Below are 18,558 nucleotides of genomic sequence, written 5' to 3' on the forward strand. Positions count from 1 at the left end.
ATATATAAATAAAAAGATATATATATATATATATATATATATATATATATATATATATATATTTTCGACACATCTTTAATTTTAAATATTTTTGTGGGATTTTCCCTAAAACTCGCGAAAAATATATTCACCAAAACATTCACGAGTCCAAATACCTTATTTGCGAAGACATACATGTATGTAACCACTGGACTATTAATTGTACAAATTTATAATCAGTGGAGTAACAAATAAATGCAAAAAAGAGAGTATTTGATTCGTGAAAGAAAAAACAGGGTAGTAACCTCGCCGATGCCGGAGGAAGCTCCGGTGATTATGACAACTTTTCCGGCGACATCCTCGGCGTTTCTGAATCCTTGTACGCGGCGGAGGAGGTTGAAGAAGATTAATAATGGCGATAACAAAAACAGACTGAGAAAAACTAAAGGAGGAAGTACAATGTTAAGGATCTCATTGACCAGATCCATGCGAGCCAACTGAGAAAGAAAACTTACAAGTTATAATTGATATTTGCACATATATATATATATATATATATCACATCTATATAACTTTTTTTAAAAAAAGATTCCAAAACAAAAAGAATATTAATGAGAGAAAATGGATGCTTCTCGGTTATATCGCTTTTATTTACCAGCTTTAGAGGAGGTGGACTCGCTAACTGCTCCTTGTATTATTTTGTTATGTTATAATTAAATATTTAATTTGCGTGGACCCATTTTCCTCATAAATAATTCAACTTGTTAACCATTTCATGATGTTTTATTAACCATTTTGTGGCAGTGGCAGACATTATATATATATATATATTCATTAACTTTACATGATATTTTTCAATATTATTTAAAGCAGACCTTGGGAAGTGGAAGAGTATTCGAAGTTTAGATGATACAAAAAACGAGCCTCCTTTAAAAATGTTATTTAAAGATTTTTCAATATTATTCAAAGATTTTATATGTATATTCATTAACTTTAGATGATCCAAAGACGACCCTCCATTAAAAATGTGGTGCATTGTTCTTGAGAAGTGGAAGAGGATCTGAAGTTTGCGACTTTCTGCTTTTTGTGGGCTTTTTAAGGGGTTTTTTTTTTAAAATGTTTTTTAGAAATATTCTTTCATCTTCCATGTAATAATTAATAACATTCAAGAGATGCATGTCACATGATATATATGTACATATACTATATAGAGACAAAATTCAATTACTATGCTCGATCTGATTTCGCTTACCGTTGCCTATATTTTAAATTTTTAATAATCTATTTATATTTGGACACAGTCATAAAAACTACATATCAGGAACAATGTTTTATGATCTTACAATATTTCATATCCTATCCTATGGCCGTTATTTTGCATGGTATATGGTTCGGAAAAATATACGATTGAATTTGCAAGTAAAAGGCAGACATACTGCATGATAACAAAAGCATAAGTACCAACATTAGTATATAACCGTAATCGAATTTATCAATCCATTCAAAAGTATGTATACGCATATGATATATATATATATACACACGTATATAATTAAATATATGTATAGAAAACGTTTTGGGCCCTATATGTTCATTGTAATGGCCCACAATTGCTTATGTCCAAACAAATCATATGGGCCCTTAGAACACAATAATATGAAAGATCGTCTTTAAAGGCCATACAATTTGATTTTAATGGGCCTAACATAAATCCTAACATGTCCCCCCCCCCAATAAGAGGCCATCAGTATCGCAATTTCTACTAATTAAACATCGATAAATCTAACTCATTTTAAAATACTTGTAAAATATGAAAAATATGATATTTATTTAACAATTATTACAACAGTTCACATGAAAGACAAAGAATATCATCTCTTTTGTTGGTTTTCTTTTTAAAATACTTGTAAATTATGAAAAATATTAGATTTAACAAAAAATGAAATTGAAATCATTAATTAGTACAGCCCAATTACAGAGGATTCCTTTCTTCGCTTCCTTATCGATTTTCTAATTTAATTATCTCTGTCAATCTATCTAATTAGAACAAACAGAATACCCAAATAATTTAAACTATTTCATTTGCTCAGATATATACTGGATTTAATTTGTTTATATCTCTAATAGTTTTCCGGATCTAATTAACATGCGGTTTTAAGATATTATCAAAGTTAATAAAATCCACATAATTCACTAGGGAAAAAATTACACAAAGACACTTGCATGTGATTTTTTATCTCTTACTCTGCCAATGTCATAAATAAAATAATCCAAAAAAAAAATATTTACAAAATGAATCCAAACGGTGGCTGCCTGTAACCAATTTTAACGAATTCTTAATATAAAATCATATTCTTGAATAAAACTCGTACTATATAATAACGATTTAGTACAATGATGGACCAAAAAATTAAAAACCTTTCGAAAAAAAATATATTTCATGGGCAATAATAATTTGGACGTCCCTGTGTATAAATATATTCCAAAACTGATGGTCCATAGACAGAGAGGGTTGCAGAAGAAAGCTTTATCTCTCTGCCACTAGTAGACACTAAAATCATCAATGGGGGAGGTCTGTTTGATTTTCATACACTTCCTCTCCACGAAAATAAGAGATCTTTGTATATAATCTCATCGCTTAACATTCTTTCTCATCCTTTTTTTTTCTGGGCACTCATAAGATTTTTCCTTTTTTCTCTGTTTGTGGTTCATAGGAAGCGAAGAAACCGGTGGAGGAGAAGAAAATGGAGGGGAAGAAACCAGAAGAAGGAGAAGAATCCGGGAAGAAATCCGAGGAGAAGAAGCCGGAAAATCCGCCGGAGAAATCTGGAGATCCGAAGGAGGTGGTGGAGGAGGAGAAGAAGAAGCCTCAGGAGATTGTTCTTAAAATTTACATGCACTGTGAAGGATGTGCCAAGAAAGTTCGTCGGTGTCTCAAAGGATTCGAAGGTACACACAAAAGAAGAAAAAAAAAAACTAAGTTCCCAATAAGATTCTGGCATTCACAAGTCTTATAATCGTTTCGCTCGATCTGATTTGATTCGATTTACTGGTTTATTTATGAATTTTTGGTAATGAGAGTTGGATCCAACAATGGGTCGTATTTTGTTTTGAATGCGAATTTGGTGATGCCGTTGAGGAAATAGATGACATTAGATTGATAGTTACGCTGAATCCAATTTGGAGATTTGTGCAGTGAAGCATTTATGATTCATTGGATTTTTGTATGAAACTTGCATCTCCTGATTTGTAATACCATCTCACATTCCGACAAAAACAAACTTGAAAAAAAAATGGACAGGAGTCGAGGATGTAATGACGGATTGTAAAAGTGGTAAGGTCATTGTGAAAGGAGACAAGGCAGATCCATTGAAGGTGTTGGAGAGATTGCAAAGGAAGAGCAACCGCCAAGTGGAGCTTCTTTCTCCGATCCCCGAGCCGAAACCGGCCGAGGAACCGGAGAAGAAGGCCGTCGAGAAACCTAAAGCCGAGGAGAAAAAGGAAGAGGTATTATTCGTGTTTGAATCCGATGAAAATCGAAACCCTAGCCACAACATGGTTAGGGTTTAGGGTAAATCTACATGTCAATCTATTAAACGCTTTTTTTCAGTATCAAATCCAACATTGTTAGCTTTCTGACGTTGAGAACTCGTTTTTGGTTTGTGGGTTTCGGGCCACATAGGCAGTGACAGTGGTGCTGAGAGTTCACATGCATTGTGAAGCATGTGCCATGGAGATCCAAAAGAGAATCATGAGAATGAAAGGTTTGTTCTTTTTCTCTTTTCGAATAATAAAAATTGAAAATAAAAAACTGCTCAGCATCCTTGGATCTGAAAAATAAATTATGACGATTTCCTTAACTTGTTTATGGACACTTTTCCACACTTAGTTGAGTTAAGATTCCACTCTTTGGACTCTTCCTAAGTATGTATGTATGTATGTGTACTACTATACTCTAGTAGTCTTTCCCCTTCACAAGAGGGCCAATAGATAATACTCTAATTATGTGTATATATATATATATTAAATGAAGAAATTTTTGTGGGGGGAATAATGTTTTTTTAAGTAATCAGAGACTATTTAAGATTAATTGTGTTGAATGAGGTCCAAGCAAAGTCAAATACTTTGATGTGACTCCTTGGATTTGCAAAGAATCTTAGAATTCCAATACACCACCCAACTCATATTGTAAATGAATTGAATTTTACGTTTTCTTATTTACCGTGTTGTTTTTACCAAGGAACCCTATATTATTTTTTTCCCGTGAAAATGGTTATTAGACATATTATTTGTCTTGTGTAACTCATGTCACACTTGTGTATGTGTATATATATATATATTATCATTATTTGAATAATAACATTTACTAACCTAACAGAAATCCGAAACATTAGACGAAAGGTCTTGTTTAGTTTTTTTTTTAAATTCTCTTTCGTGAAACAAACTAATTAATATCGGTAAAATATTTTGCAGGAGTGGAGAGTGTGGAACCAGAGTACAAGGCCTCACAAGTGATTGTGAAAGGAATCTTCACTCCGGCGACGTTGGTCGAATACATATACCGAAAAACCGGCAAACACGCCGCCGTGGTCAAGCAAGATCCGCCGCCGGAAATGTCACCGGAGAAAGACAAAGACAAAGAGACCAAAGACAAACCATCCAAAGAGGACAAGAAGGCGAAAGCGGAGGAGAAAAAACCCAAAGAAGAGAAAAACAAAAAAGATCAATTAGACAAAGCCAAAGAGCCCAAAGATTCCGGCGGCGGCGGCGAGGCCAAACCGGCGGTGGAAAGCGGTGGCGATGCGGCGGCGGCGGAGGAGACGGAGAAAGTGGTGGAGACAAAGAGGAACGAGTATTATTACCATTATAGCCCGCCGAGGTATCCAATGGATAATGTTTATTATTACGCTCAACCACCTCAGATTTTCAGCGACGAGAACCCAAACGCTTGTACCCTGATGTAATAACGCGTCGGTGCCAGGGGCATTTTAGGAATTTAATAAATGCGTCTGCCATCTAGATGTTTTTGGTTATTATTAAATACATTCTAGTTGTACGTCGCATTAACTTCCTCGTATGGTTCTTTGGGGCTAACTTTCGAAATTTAGAGGTTATATAATAAAATAATCAGTAAACGAGTTTTAGGGTTCTTTTTTTAATTGTATAGATAGATATATTCCATGATAAATTGTAACATTTATTAGCATGTGATGGTCTGTGACCCATGGATTTTAGTAAAAAAGGGTACATTATGTCATCAATGTCAAATAAAAAAAGAAGATACGAATGGCAATATAGCCATTTACATGTGGTTATTCGATTGCTTCAGTTGTGTCTCTTTTGGTCCGTTGTTAGTACAAAAATAATAGTAAGTTTTTATGAAGAACGAATATTCCACGTTGGATAAAATTTGGAAAGGGAAAGAACATAATGGACCCACAAAAATAATTATAGCATAAGAATAATGAATACATACTCCAAGTATTCATCTATAAGCTTTTTTTATCTGAGTACTTCTAGGAGCGAGGAAAAAAAAAGCCCAACAAAAATTGAAAAAAAAAAATAGGAAAGAAAATGGAGATAAGTTTAACATGTGGTTGTGAAACATCGTTGATAATACAAGGGAGAGATTCTCTCTAACTACTGTCCTAAGCACATGCCCACCTGCCATTGTTGTCATAATTAACAAGTTGGAAATTTCGTTTATAAATTTCACTTTCCAAAATACAAATTTAACCAAACAGAAAACATTTAAAATTTTAATTTTTTTTTTTAAAAACATTCCATTGAAATTCCATTTATCAAATGTTCGTCTTAGAGAATATTTTTTTATTTAATAAATATCGTTTTAAATTTTTAGGATATTTTTTATAAAAATATATAATTTTATCTTCAATTTTAATTATCTAACTTTAATAAAATATTAATGAGAAGATAATTTAATGAAAATATATGTGATTTTTGTATAGTTTTTTAAAAAGTGTAAAAAAATCTAAAACGATAATTATTTAGAAAAGGAGAGATTATTGTTTTATTTATTTTCTAATTAATTTTAAATAGATTTATTCTATTAATTTTCGGTCATAAAACATTTTTAAACCTTGATTATTTTATTTGGATTTATAGTTAATTGACATTTTAACGATATTATAACTAGTTTTTTTTCTGTATTTTCTGATTTTTAATCATATATCCACGTATTCTAGTTGATAATATGATTGTGACATGACATTCAATTGAAATTGGTCCGATCCTTAACTTCATTGGAGTTCTTTCTTTGTGTCTACAAAAAGAACAAGGTAAGAGGGTTTGAAATTAGATCAATTTGAAGACTATTTTCCAATACATTAAATTGCCTTCTTTTTTTTTCCTTTAAAAAAATGTCATAATGGCTGTGTATGTATGTATGTATGTATGTATGTATGTATGTATGTATGTATGTATGTATGTATGTATGGATGGATGGATGGAGCATTGTGCCGAAAAGGGTAAGATATGATTTCTTTTGTAATAATTGGAAAGTAATCAAAAGTTGTGGGTTACACATAAAGCACTAATAGTGGGAGCCATTATGCTTTCATTTCATTTGACAAATACACATATAATTTCTTAGAAAAAGGATTGTATGCAATGTCCATGAGATTCCTAAACCCTCACATGCCATTCCAGCTAGGATACCCCTTATTGTTTTTTATTTATTAATATTTTTTTTTTTTTGCATTTTAAAATTTAGAGTTTGTGTCTCTTGTGATGCTGAAATCAATTTATAAGAAATGGGAAAAGGAGGATCAATGTTGGGGGGACAAGAGAAATGCAGTTTGTAAAGTTATTTGGCCTTTTTTAATATATGTTTGTATTAAGTCCCATATTAAGCATGTAGAGTTTGACATGTAACAAAATGAAAAAGGTAGAAAAACTTTATTTTATAAGGAATATAATATAATGTAAAATGTGTACTTTCTATAGAGACACGAATTACAAATGAAAGACGAGAAATTTTCATGATCAATGAATGACCCATTGGGCTAAATCTATGGCCATGAAAATCAATTTGGGCTTAACAAATTATGGATCTAGATTTTAATTTTATCCATTGAAAATTATGGGCTCAATTGTACCAACATATTGCTTTGAGCTTAAAAGAAGAATTATATCAAATCCCAACACTAATAATCCCTAATTTCATCCCATTAATTGTTATATGGACCGTGGAGATAATGTTTGGTGAAAAAATATAGCCACCAATAGTTTCATATATCTAGATTACATTAGCCGTACAATATTTCATTCTTGTAACTATTGGTGACTATATTTTTCACCAAACATTGTCTCCACGGTCCACATGAAGCAATTGGTGACTTTAAGATATTTTATTCGATCGAGCTTAAGATATTTTATTATGTTTCGATTGCGACAGAATTTCATTCGATTGAGCTTAAAAGATATTTTCTTATGATTCGATTGTGACAGAATTTCATTCTTGTAACAAATTATGTATAATATGTTTAGATTATTACACTAACATAATAGAATATCTCATTGTATCCGATATAATCAAAACAATATTTCTAGTCTCTCGAGTATTTTGTTTTGTTTTGTTCTGTTTTTCTTTCACATATATTACTCAGTATAGTATATAATTATTTATTATGGACTTATTCAAATATATAATAGAGATTTAGTATAGTTTCTTTTTTATTTTTTTTAAAAAGCATGCGTGGGAGCACGATATTATTTTTCCTCGGAGACGTGAACACGTGGCATTGGTATAATGGAAAGGCCAATACATTTCCTCTCAGGTTAAGTTTTATAATATGGCCAAATTATTTAAAAAAATCTACAATAACTAATCAATTAATTAAAATTATCAATGAATTAATTGAAATAAAGCATGTGAAATCACAAATTAAAGCAATTAAATACAATCCCCACCGGCATCACTTGGCTTGGCCGGTGCCACGTGGATGTCGATGTGTACAAGTGTAGAAATCCGATACGCTCCCTCTCCTCTCGCCACCTGTCAACCATATCAGGAAGCTAACCGGCAGACCGAACCCAACCGAACTTACCGAACCACATGGATTAGACCGGAGAAGTTATCATTAAATGAATTTATAATCTTGGTTCAGGTTTAATCTCACACAGTGATTTTTGTTTTAATCGATCCGGTTTTAATTGGGTCGGTTTGGGGTTTTATTAACGTATCAAAAGAAATTTCTCCGGTTTAAATCCGTACCGGACAATAACCAGATATATAAACCGTACCGATCTTTGTCTCTTTTTTTTTTTACTTATATAATGGGTGGTTAAGAAACTTCTAGTCTTCGTGTTCCTTCAGACAAAAACAAAAGGCTCAAACTTGCTTTCATCTCGCCCCTGTTGCGCTTTCCTTTTCTTTCCTTTTTTTTTCTCGATCTGTAATTTCCAAAAATCTAAAGGGAAATAAAAAATTGGGGAAAAATGAGTAAATTCTGGGCTTTTCTCTCCGGCGTTCATGTCCTCGCCGGGTATTCTTCTTCTTCTTCTTTCTAATGTATTTTTCTCTATTTTGTTTCTAATTTCCATCAACAATTCTATATATTTGTCTCTTTCAAATAATCTCATGTTTTTTTTACTTTCGATCATCTCTGCAGGCCAGCGTTGATGTTGCTGTATCCTCTGTAAGTTTTTTTTATATTTCTATATTCCAAATATATATATATATATATATATATATATATATATATATAATTTCATGTTATATTTTTTATAATTTTTGAATCGGTGGATAAAAATATATTTAATTTCTGATTCTATTTTATCCTCCAAAGATATGCGTCGGTGATAGCAATGGAGAGCCCATCAAAAGAAGACGACGAGCAATGGCTTGCTTATTGGATTTTGTATTCACTCCTCACTCTCTCTGAACTTATCCTCCAATCCGCTTTAGAATGGTAAGTGAACCAAAAAAAAAATACATTATGGTTATGATTTTTGGTTTTTTATTTTTTAATATTTGTAAATTAAAAAAAAAATGGAATTTTAGTTTCCAGTTTATTTTTTTATTATAATAGTTTTTGTTAATTATATAAATTTTTAGAAAAATTAAGGCATTAAATTTTATTAAAATTTTATAATAAACAATTTGACAAAATTTTGTAAATTTAGGTATGGGAGACGTTTTTAAGATTTTGTATATTTGATTTTTTCTAAAATTGTTATAGTGAAATTATTAAATAAAAATATTTTATTTATTTATAAATATTATTAAAACAAAAAATGAAAAACTAAAAAACCAATAATTTAAAAAAAAAAACTCAAAAAAAAATATCACCTATTTTTTTGTTTTTAAATTCTAAAAATTCTAAAATTCTCTTCCGTTCGAGTCCTATAAACTCTTTACAAATGCAAAAATTTTATAATTATGATTTACTAGTCATGTTAATGTTTTAAAAAATATTTATTTATTTTTGTTTGTAATATTCGTAGGATACCGATATGGTACACGATGAAGTTAGTGTTGGTGGTCTGGTTGGTTATGCCGCAAACAAGAGGAGCCTCTTTCATATACGAACGGTTCGTGAGGGGGCAGTTAATGAAGTACGGAATTATACCAACCAAAGACCGTAAGACAAGGTAAAATTTTTACCAACACGGTAAAAAAAATCTTTATAACGCTATTTTTTTCTTCTATGTTCTGAATTATTATATACGAGTTGTTCTTGTGTTTCTCTTAATTAATATGAACGTTTTTGTCAATTGGACTACCGAATATATACTAGGAGACTTTATATTTAATCATTTTTAATGTTTATTCGGACCAACCTAACCTAGAAATGAAATCCAAACCAATTCAAGTGTAAAAACCCAAATCAAACCGGACCAAAACTGAATTGAAAATCAAACAAGGACCAAACTGATGTATTTTGGTTTGATTTATGCTCCAACAAGCTCCTTTTGTTTTTCCTTTCCATTTGAACGATTATAGGTTGAATAATAAACCGGAATAAACCGACCGTAGCAAATTTCTTAAGCCGCGTAAATGAAATCGACGCAAATTGACCAAATTGAATTTAGCGAAATGGAACTGTTTTTTCTTAATATAAACGTGAAACAAGAAGTTCGAAACATATCATACCAACGAATAATCCATACAAGCCGAAATACTATCAAATATTATACTATATATTAAAAGGTCACGATTTAATGACCGGGGAAATTTTAATATTTCAAATCCCAAATGAATTTTATCAATAGGTCCCACTGCCACAAGTTCATTTTTCAAAACCAAATGAATATAAATGAATAAAACAAGTGATTTTCCCCCCTTTGTTATCTTTATTACAAAACGAGCCCAACAATAAAAATCTTTGTATCTAGAAAATTGTTTGATCTATTTTCTTGTAAACGTTATTATTACGTGTTAGGGCACACACACATATAGATACGCGTGTACATACATTTAGTGATAAATTTAGATATTCAATTTTGGTTGGTAACTTATGTTGTAGATGTATTTTGGAATCTCCCTCTATTACTAATATTGGAGCGAATTAAATTGATGTTTTTTCGGTTGTTTTTTTTTTGAAAAAATCGTAGACTAATACACATATTTATAAAAATATATTAAATAAATATATTTGAAATTCTCAAATAAATATATTAACTCTTTCTAACTTTGTGTATATAAACTTTTTTCCCCAACTCGCTTATTAAATCTTAAACTTTTAAAAACAAAAAAATTCTATTTAAATTTTTAATAAATTTCAAAAAATCTTCATCAAATTAAACCTTAAAATTTTAAATAATTTCTAAAATTTATAATGTTTGGAAACGGTTTAAAAGTTTAGATTTTAATGTAAAAGTTAATAAGGGTTCTTTTATTTTTTTTAAGATTAAAATTCTTTTATTTTATTATAGATTTTTTTAACAAATTTGTACATTAATATGCAAATTACTATTATTTTTATTTTTAAAGTAGAAAATAATGTTAAAGCGTATTAAAATGGTATAGTTAGTAATGTTTCAAAGAGAAAATATATCAAGCAAATAGAAATAAATACATTTTTGTACCTTAAAACTTTTTATCCGTAACGTTGTTAATTTTATCTAAACTAGAATCCGGAAAACACGTTTGGATCTATGGCTGAAAATTCCCTCATTCTAGAACTTGTGAGATGTGAGAAATCAAACCAAAATTGAAGTGAGAAACCAAACCAAAATACCAACATTAGATTACTAACTAAAGTACCGTAGTCGAATTATATAAACTTATCCTTTACCAAAAAATATAAATATAAACTTTTGTCGAAATTTTCACAACGAAACGGCGAAGAAGGGCGATCGCTATCCAAATTATGAACGATCCAAACGAAGAGTCATCACGTGTATGCAGCATGCCGAGACTACGTGGCCTCTCATTCCCATGCAAAACAGCCACGTAACACCAATTTTTTCACATAATTCCAAGATTCGCACACACAATAATATATATTTATATATAATATAACGTCGATGAGACACAATTCGGTCGAGCGAATACTCTGGTTCTGTGTTTTGTGAGTTTTAGATTAACTGTTTGGTCGGTCGAAATGGATATAATCAATGGTTTCTTGAATCTGACGGCCCCTTTCATGACCTTCTTCGCCTTCTGCTTCTTCTTGCCCCCATTTTACTTCTTCAAGTTCTTGCTTTCCATTTTCTCTTCCATTTTCTCGGAAAATCTCCAGGGAAAAGTCGTTATCATAACCGGTGCTTCCTCCGGTATCGGCGAGGTAATTTCCCTAATATTTCTGCTAATTATACGGATTTAATTTCGTATTTTTTGAATCATGTGGCCTCTGTATTTATGTACTTGTTGGACAAAATTAAAGAATGAATAAATACAGTATACTGTGGTGTGTGGGGTTTTCTTTATTTATTTACTTTTTGCAATCGTCATTCGAGAATAAATATTCTATTGTTTCATTTTGGTAAATATTTTCTGTAGAGGATCAACTATTAAAACTATAGATATTTTATTTGAAATAAAGCTAAAAGGTTGGTTTTATTTAAATATAATATAGATATTATTACGTTATTTTTAACGTATTTTTTTAAATTTAATTATTCCATTAATATTTTAATATAATTCATAATATACTTATATTTAAATATTTGTAAATTTATTATTAAATGTTTTATAATAAAAATAAATATTTTTTATTTTGCACGGATCGGTGAATGTTTGGGGCTTTGTTCATGTACATACGTTTATGATTAGGATTTAGCGAACAATTTATCCCATAGGATCGGATGTAACGAGCCATTTCCACGATCGAATAAGCACATATAAATAATAGCCGCTAATGCATATATATATATAAATAATGTTGCTTATTTTAATTCCAAAATAAAAACAGAAAACTCCGTTTTACATACGGCATACAAATTATATATAAATGTGCAGCATTTGGCATATGAGTACGGAAGTAGAGGAGCATGTTTGGCCTTAGCAGCTCGGAGGAAGAACCGTCTCCAAGAAGTGGCGGAACTCGCACTCGAGTTGGGATCGCCTGACGTCATCACCGTTCTCGCCGACGTCTCCCAACCCGAAGATTGCCGGAGAATCGTCGACGACACTATCTCTCATTTCGGACGACGTAAGTATAAGGGTATTATCGTAATTATACATGTGGTCGGAATTTAACCTAGATTTTCCACAGTAGTGTTGCAATAGAGAGAATAATAATAATATGCGGAATTCATTTTACCACACATAAATACTATATATATATATGGATCATCTTTTTTTTTTGGCAGTGGATCATCTAGTGAACAATGCCGGGATAGCCAGTATGGCGATGTTCGAGAATGTTACGGATATCACCACGACGAGGACCGTTATGGTAATTCTTATTTATTACCGAAATCTGTTACCGGAATAACGAGCACTAATTCGTATTCAACATTGTTGCCGTTTTCGGGGTAGGATATCAACTTTTGGGGTCCGGTTTACATGACTCGAGCCGCACTTCCGTACCTTAAACAAGCCAACGGGAAGATCGTGGTAATGTCCTCCGCCGCGGCATGGCTAACCGCTCCGAGAATGAGCATTTACAACGTGAGTCTATATATATTGTTCACCAGTGGCAGTGTTCATTTGGACCGACTTCGAAATTTAACTAAGCTTATGCCATATGATGGTTATTCACTAGGCGAGCAAAGCAGCGCTGTGGAATTTCTTCGACACATTGAGGATCGAACTCGGCCGTGACATAGGTATCACGATCGTCACGCCTGGTTACATCGAATCCGAACTTACACAAGGGAAGTACTTGTCAGAAGAAGGAGAGATGATCGTTGATCAGGACATGAGGGATGTAAGTCGAGTACCCGAGAATTTTTCTAGGATATACATTATCCGGTTACGTATTTGAAAATCCAAACCTGGGTGTTCGGATATCCGGATTTGAATGGTTTTAAAAATTTTTTGATTAAAATTCATAAAAAAATTTATAAAATTATTGAAAAATATTTATATTTTTACTAGATTGATTAGATCGATAATTTTTTACATACAAAATCATTGATATATATATATACTCTAATAACTCAAAATATAATAGTTATTTATATATAATTTGGTATTTACGGGTAATTATCTGATCTGAACATATTAACCGAATTTGAATTCGAAATTCCGGTTTTAGGCATATTAAAATCCGATCTCTATCATGTTGCAATCATGTTGCAAGTCGAATACCTAACTCTCTAGTCAGGATATATTCATTCGAGTTTATCTCTAATATCGTGTTTATTTTCTAGTATTTCCGTACAGAATAATATCGATATCATGTTATGTTTTCGCGATGCAGGTTCAAATAGGTGTGTGTCCCGTCGGGTCGGTGACGGATTGCGCGAGGGCGATCGTGAGAGCGGTGTGTCGAGGACAGAAGTACGTGACCGAGCCGTCGTGGTTTAAGGTCACGTACTTGTGGAAAGTGTTCTGTCCGGAGATAATCGAATACGGATGCCGATTGTTGTGCATGACCGGGTTCGGCACGTCGGAGAAAGATGCTCTCAACAAGAAAATCCTCGACATGACCGGAACACGTGCGATTCTGTACCCGGAATCGATCAAGACATCGCAAATCAAGTCGGATTAAGGAGTGATTAGGGCAAGATTATGCGAAATGTTTAAGCAATAATGATAAAAGATCAACATGGGTGTTGTATTATATAGTTGTTTTTGTTCTTTTTCGTATGTTTGAAACTAAATAACTTGGGACATGTTCTCTGTCTCTGTGTTGGTGTTTAGTGTTTGTAAGAACAGACGACACGTAAAGATTTCAATAAAACATAACATTATATGGTAGTTCATTATTATGTTATATACGTTACAGAATCCAAGTAATCTTTGGTTAATCGTGAGAAATTATATTTTTATTATTAACCTCAAAACTAAAAAAATCAGATTTGTTTTTGTGTTCTATAACAAAATAATAAGATCTTATTCTATTTATTTGATAAATTTAGTAAATTATTTCAAGTAAACATTGATTAATTCGTAAGAAATGAGATTTTTATTATTAACCTCAAAACTAATGTGAAAAAAAATCAGATTTTTTTGTGTTCTATAACAAAATAAATTTCAATTTTAAAATGTTATTATATTTATTTGATAAATTTAGTAAATTATTTCAAGTAAACTTGATTAATTCGTAAGAAATGAGTTTTTTTATTACTAATCTCAAAACTCCTAAGTCCTAACAAAACATCTAAGTAGTGACCTTGAAGATAATATATGTTTCCACGATTGAATTAGACATTATACATAATTATGAAAAAATATTATATATTTACGAAAAAAATGAAAATATATTATATTACATTTAAAAATGTGAAGAAAAAAACAGATTTTTTGTGTGTGTTCTATAACAAAATAAATTTAAAATTTAAAATTGTATTCTATTTTATTTGATAAATTTAGTAAATTATATTATTTGTCGTCATTCATTATGCAATTTTTTTCCATAATATCGTTACATATTCATTTGCATTAGTCCAGCAAGTATATAAGACCCATTTTCGTTGTCTATAAATACTATATTTTCATTGACTAAAACACGATTTGTCACCTTTTTTTCTTTAAAGAATAGTTCTATTCTCTTATTTTTTTTGCACGTTTTTTTTTTCTTTTTTCTTCTCAACAAAAGGTGCCGACATGCAATTAAATATCGCATGGGGCCCACGTGGATTTAATTAGGGCCTTCAAAAGATATGTGTGGCAAGGGAATTGAACACGTGTCACGCAACATTTGGCTGTGACTCTGACCGTCTGACGCATTTATTGGCCCCTCCAAAGTTTTTTGTAAATGGCCTCTTGGTTCATCTTAAATTCTAAATTCACCCCTTTTCTCCTAATTGTTTACACATACGCTCTTCTTTTTCCTATGTACAAATAAGCCCCCTCATGTATTTTCAACCACACCATATTTGTATGGTTCGATGTATTTTAAATAGAAGCCGGGAAATTATACAAAAAATTGACCAGCTTATATCATTTTTGTAAAAAATATGGCTTGTCATTAGCTATTAGGATATATATATATATATATATATATATATATGTGTGTGTGTGTGTGTGTGTAATTACCTTTTCTATTACATGCATGTGTTTATGTGTATATATATATATATATATAATCATATAACCATATCTATTTTTTCCCACTAAGCAACTTTATACTGTTAATCTAATTATATCTGTGTATAGCTCTATTGTCACAAACTCACAAACAATATATCGTCTCTCAAGATTCTTGGTACTTTCTTGCACGAAAGAAAATATTTATAAATATGAAAAGACATAATTTATGGAAACTCGTCCTAAAATTTAGGGTTTTGATAAAAAAATAATATATATATATATATATATATATAAAAGCTATTTTAGACGAGTTTTTGGACCGTTGTCTTTGTCGGTTGGGAATCATGATGGCTTAGTTTGGTTTGAATACATAAATCCGTCTTTTTCAAGTTTAAAATAATTTCTAATGAAAAAAATTTGATAAAATTTCAAATGACTTGTAATCTTAGGAATTAACATAGTGATCGGAGGATAAAACCATCAGAAATTATGGACCACACGAACGAATAATGTAAGATTATATTAGGCCATTAATTATATCTTTAAAAAAAAAAAACTATATCAAATGAGAAATAGATGGACCACTAGCTCCTTGCTTTCGTAGATGAAAAGCTGTGTTTATTTCCAATATATGTACAGCTGATTTATATAAAATTTCTCTTTATTATAATTTCAGCTGTTATTATTAATTAGAAAAGATGAACTTTAAAATTGTAACGAAATTACAAAGCATACATATTGATATATACACACACACATGCTATACACATATACATATACAAATATACTGCAAAAAAGTGCCAATATCATTAGAAAAATCCAAACCAAATAAAAAATTACAATAATATTTAAACTTTTCTTTTATATAAATTAAATATTTCTCATATTTTTATAGTTACGAAATAAATCTTGTATAGAATTATTGACATAACTCAAAATTTGTACGTGAGAGGAATCGGTGGAAGACCTTTTATAATTCAATTCGTCGGTAATGATAGTAATGTAATAGTATATGAAAAAGACAATTAAAGTAAATTTAAAAAAAAAAAAATAGGTGGAAGGCCTTTATTATTTTTATTGAAATTTTATTGTTATAATTATTAGATCGCTGGTGTGGACCCTTCGGTATTAGATGCAGTCCCTCCTGTATTTGCTTGCTCAAGCTACATCATAGTTGGTGGAAAAAAAGACTATATGACATTTGTGTGGATATTATATAGAAATAATTTATACATCCAAACTTCTTATTTAAGTTTCTTTCTATTCTTTTTTTAGAACCCAAATGTAATTTGCTATTGTCCATAAACTGCACAATTTTACGTCAATTTTTTTTTATAATTTCTAGTGTATGGTTAGACATATAATTTTCTCTGGGATATAAAAGTTGATCATTGAAATATTTATACGATATCATTTGACTTTAAAGTTAATCTAGATTTGTTCCAAAAAGTCCTACTGATCTAAAGTTTCGTTGAGATTTGTTATTCTTACGTTTGGTCCACTAATTTTAAAAATATCAAGGTTAGCAACATTAAATACATATATTTCACCAACCAGTAAATTTTCGGTTTTTTAAAGACTAACATTCAACAATTTATCCTGGATTCAAATCCAAGTACGGGGACAAAATATTCACCTGAATTTTTCCAATCTTTTAAAAAATATAGTTGGATCAAAGGTTCGATAAATTTCTAAATTATATAAAAAAAATATTCAATAACTTACGAGTTACATGCTATTGTCTATGCTTTTTAATGTAAAATGCAATTGTATGACTTTTTAAAAAATAAGATATTATCGTCATGTATTCAATAAAATAATCAAAATAGTACCTTCTTACAGAAAAAAAAAAAATCATTCAGATGTACTTTGCATCACTTGGGTGTGTCCTTCCGAATACTTACGTTGGATTTGGTTGTTTGTTACCATCCACAAACCAAACGATTACGATTTTTTTTTTTTTTAACTACGGGGAATCCCTGTGACTACCTACCCTTACAAACGGAGACGAACTGGCCACCATCCGTGCCTAACAGTCCCCGTGGACCTCAGTCCGCCGGACCTGGCCACCAGGCGCGCCTAACGCTCGGGTCGTAATTGGGTTTAGGCGCCTACAGGTTAAACCCCACGCCCACGCGCACGAACCTGCAACACACGCGGAGGAGGTAAATCAATCCATTATGATGGACTGACAGACGAGCAGGTCAAAGACAAGGAAGAGCGATGAGAGGATTCGAACCCTCCACCTCAGGGTGATGCACCATGCTCCCTTACTACCTGACCTGGCCCCGAAGGGCAAACGATTACGATTTTTGACCGCATATGATTAGAAAATTCCGGTTAATTGAGTCACAATCACAATAAAATTAAGATTTTTAATCGCAATTTTATATCCGTGTTTCGATAGAGTGGCTTTTAATTAAAAAAAATCAAATGATCCTTTTTAAAATTTAATATTTTAAATAATAAATTTACTTTTTATTTAAAAATAAAATAAATTTATAAATTTTATATTTAAATTTGTATTTAATTATTTTATAATTTTAATAACTATTTTTTTTATCAAATAATAATAAAAAATAATTACAAATATTTTAAAAGAATTTATTAAAATTATTACTTTTTAATAATTTACATCAAAATACAACGGTTAATATAGCCAACCATTCGTTAAACTCATTTTTAACTACAATCACCCGCAATCATTATCACCGTCAACTTATGAACTCGTGAAAAACACAATGAAAATGCCGTCACGTCACCTATAATCGCAGATGCAATGGTACCATCAATCGGAAATATTTCAAAAAAAAAAAAATGGTCGCCGCTAGATTTAATAATAAGATTATGAAAATGGTGAATTTCATATTTCTCGTGCTTAAAATATTTAGATAGATGTTGACAAAAAAACTAATAGATGTATAACATCAATGAAATATTTATAAAATAAAATGTCATGACCATGTCAT

The 18,558-nt window shown here is 30.9% G+C and overlaps 4 protein-coding genes across 4 annotated transcripts in view; 3 read left to right on the top strand and 1 right to left on the bottom strand.

The window, feature by feature from the left end:
• The window catches only part of LOC104811576 (11-beta-hydroxysteroid dehydrogenase-like 4A), a 2,870-nt gene extending 2,344 nt beyond the window's left edge, over positions 1–526 (bottom strand). The window contains exon 1 of the mRNA XM_010538306.1: positions 285–526. Within this exon, the coding sequence (XP_010536608.1) occupies positions 285–467 (183 nt within the window). The 5' untranslated portion in view covers positions 468–526. The remainder of the gene's footprint in view (positions 1–284) is intronic.
• Positions 527–2,444: 1,918 nt separating this feature from the next.
• Positions 2,445–5,117, top strand: LOC104811577 (heavy metal-associated isoprenylated plant protein 3-like). Its single transcript, XM_010538308.2, has 5 exons — positions 2,445–2,551; positions 2,694–2,928; positions 3,281–3,486; positions 3,662–3,743; positions 4,453–5,117. The coding sequence occupies exons 1-5, from the start codon at positions 2,543–2,545 to the stop codon at positions 4,941–4,943; spliced, it is 1,023 nt and encodes a 340-aa protein (XP_010536610.1). The 5' UTR covers positions 2,445–2,542; the 3' UTR covers positions 4,944–5,117.
• A 3,183-nt stretch (positions 5,118–8,300) lies between these two features.
• On the top strand, positions 8,301–9,753 carry LOC104811578 (HVA22-like protein e). Its single transcript, XM_010538309.1, has 4 exons — positions 8,301–8,486; positions 8,613–8,639; positions 8,790–8,912; positions 9,448–9,753. Exons 1-4 carry the CDS (start codon positions 8,440–8,442, stop codon positions 9,596–9,598), a joined length of 348 nt encoding a protein of 115 aa, XP_010536611.1. The 5' UTR covers positions 8,301–8,439; the 3' UTR covers positions 9,599–9,753.
• Positions 9,754–11,472: 1,719 nt separating this feature from the next.
• Positions 11,473–14,322, top strand: LOC104811579 (11-beta-hydroxysteroid dehydrogenase 1B). Its single transcript, XM_010538310.2, has 6 exons — positions 11,473–11,732; positions 12,407–12,599; positions 12,760–12,845; positions 12,929–13,060; positions 13,155–13,319; positions 13,815–14,322. Exons 1-6 carry the CDS (start codon positions 11,550–11,552, stop codon positions 14,103–14,105), a joined length of 1,050 nt encoding a protein of 349 aa, XP_010536612.1. The 5' UTR covers positions 11,473–11,549; the 3' UTR covers positions 14,106–14,322.
• Positions 14,323–18,558: the final 4,236 nt, after the last annotated feature.

The sequence above is a fragment of the Tarenaya hassleriana genome, unplaced genomic scaffold, assembly GCF_000463585.1.
Source record: "Tarenaya hassleriana unplaced genomic scaffold, ASM46358v1 Cleome2, whole genome shotgun sequence".
Taxonomy (NCBI): domain Eukaryota; kingdom Viridiplantae; phylum Streptophyta; class Magnoliopsida; order Brassicales; family Cleomaceae; genus Tarenaya; species Tarenaya hassleriana.

Coding starts and splice junctions, on each gene's coding strand:
- LOC104811577 (XM_010538308.2), top strand. Junction 2,929..3,280: donor GTGTCTCAAAGGATTCGAAG/GTACACACAAAA, acceptor AAAAATGGACAG/GAGTCGAGGATGTAATGACG. Junction 3,487..3,661: donor CCGAGGAGAAAAAGGAAGAG/GTATTATTCGTG, acceptor CGGGCCACATAG/GCAGTGACAGTGGTGCTGAG.
- LOC104811578 (XM_010538309.1), top strand. CDS start 8,440: ATGAGTAAATTCTGGGCTTTTCTCTCCGGCGTTCATGTCCTCGCCGG. Junction 8,487..8,612: donor GGCGTTCATGTCCTCGCCGG/GTATTCTTCTTC, acceptor TCATCTCTGCAG/GCCAGCGTTGATGTTGCTGT. Junction 8,913..9,447: donor CTCCAATCCGCTTTAGAATG/GTAAGTGAACCA, acceptor TAATATTCGTAG/GATACCGATATGGTACACGA.
- LOC104811579 (XM_010538310.2), top strand. CDS start 11,550: ATGGATATAATCAATGGTTTCTTGAATCTGACGGCCCCTTTCATGACC. Junction 12,846..12,928: donor CCACGACGAGGACCGTTATG/GTAATTCTTATT, acceptor TTTTCGGGGTAG/GATATCAACTTTTGGGGTCC. Junction 13,061..13,154: donor CGAGAATGAGCATTTACAAC/GTGAGTCTATAT, acceptor GTTATTCACTAG/GCGAGCAAAGCAGCGCTGTG.